The sequence below is a fragment of the Eimeria tenella genome, genomic scaffold (genome assembly GCF_000499545.2).
Source record: "Eimeria tenella Houghton genomic scaffold, Eth_scaff3591, whole genome shotgun sequence".
NCBI lineage: Eukaryota > Apicomplexa > Conoidasida > Eucoccidiorida > Eimeriidae > Eimeria > Eimeria tenella.
In genome coordinates, this window is record NW_013544534.1 from 1 (window position 1) to 1,450 (window position 1,450).

A 1,450-nucleotide genomic window follows, 5' to 3' on the forward strand; every position below is an offset into this window, starting at 1 on the left:
GAACTATCAGCGGACGCGGCACTGCAGCAGCTGCGGCTGCTGCGTGCTGCGGCATGACCACCACTGCCCCTGGATTGGGCAGTGTGTGGGGCTTTGCAATTTGCGTCTGTTTGTGTCTTTGCTGCTGTTCGGGAGTCTGCTTTGTTGGTTTGCTGCTGCTGCTTTGCTGCGGCCCGCGGGCGTCGTTTTGGGCCTTGCTGCAGTGCAGCAGCAGCGCCAGCAGCACCTGCAGCAGCAGCAGCAGCTCTTCAGGGCCGTCGCCCGCCGTTTGCTGCTGCTCGAGCAGCAGCCCCACTTGGCCCGGCTGCCTCCTTCTCCCTTTTCGCCGTTTCCGCCCGAGGAGACCGCCCGGGAGCAGCAGCTGCTGCTGCTGCTGCAGCAGCAGCAGCAGCAGCAGCGCCTCGACGCTGCGCGCAGCAGGGGGCTCCTCGCCTACGCGCTGCAGCAGCTGCTGCTCTGGGCCGCAGGCCCGCAGCCACCCCCCCCGCCGCCGCCCACGCAGCAGCAGCTAAATGCTGCAGCACTCGACGCCTGGAAAGCTGCTGCTGCTGCTGCTGCTGCTGCGCACGCCGACCCGGAGCCCGCAGCAGCCCACCCAGACAAGGACCCCCCCGCAGCAGCAGCAGCAGCGGCGAAAGCGGCCCGCGCCGCGAGCCGCGAGCAGCAGCAGCAGGAGCAGCAGCAGCGGGCGGCGGCGTTTGCTGCGGGAGTCGCTGCTGCGCGTCGGTCTGCTGCAGCAGCAGCAGCAGCGCTGGCGGGCCCGGCGCCGTTCAGCAGCAGCGTGTGCGCCCTTGCAGACGCAGCAGCAGCAGCACCCAGCCTGCGGCAGCTGCTGCTTGCTGCTCTTTGTGTCTCGCTAAATGTGGGGTTTGGAGTGTCTTTGCTGCTGCTGGCCCACCTCTACCTCGCCCTCTCCAACCAAACCACCCTTTCCGTCCTGGTCAGCTGTACAGACACCTCAGCTGTACAGACACCTCAGCTGAGAAGACACCTCAGCTGTGCAGACCCCTCAGCTGTACATACACCCCACAGAGCTGTTCATACACCCCACAGAGGTGTACAGACACCCCACAGAGGTGTACAGACACCCCACGGAGGTGTACAGACACCCCACAGAGGTGTACAGACACCCCACAGAGCTGCAGATACACCCTAATGAGATCCACAGACACCCCACATAGCTGTACATACGCCCCACAGAGCTGCAGATACACCCCACAGAGATGCAGATACACCCCACAGAGCTGTACATACACCCCACAGGCCTGTAGATACACTCCACGCAGGTGTATGTACTCCCCACACAGCTGCACGTACACCCCACACAGGTGTACGTACACCCCACAAAGATGCAGATACACCCCACATAGCTGTATGTACACCCCACACTGCTGGATGCACACCCCACACACCTGTACATACACCCCGCATTGCTGTACGTACACCCCAC

The 1,450-nt window shown here is 63.7% G+C and overlaps 1 protein-coding gene across 1 annotated transcript; it reads left to right on the top strand.

The window, feature by feature from the left end:
* Positions 1–53: 53 nt before the first annotated feature.
* On the top strand, positions 54–940 carry ETH_00038485 (uncharacterized protein; the record flags this gene model as incomplete). The annotated part of the gene is made up of 2 exons (XM_013379582.1): positions 54–81; positions 204–940. Coding segments are annotated over 2 exons (765 nt in total), but the record flags the coding sequence as incomplete, so codon positions are not given.
* Between the last annotated feature and the right edge of the window lie 510 nt (positions 941–1,450).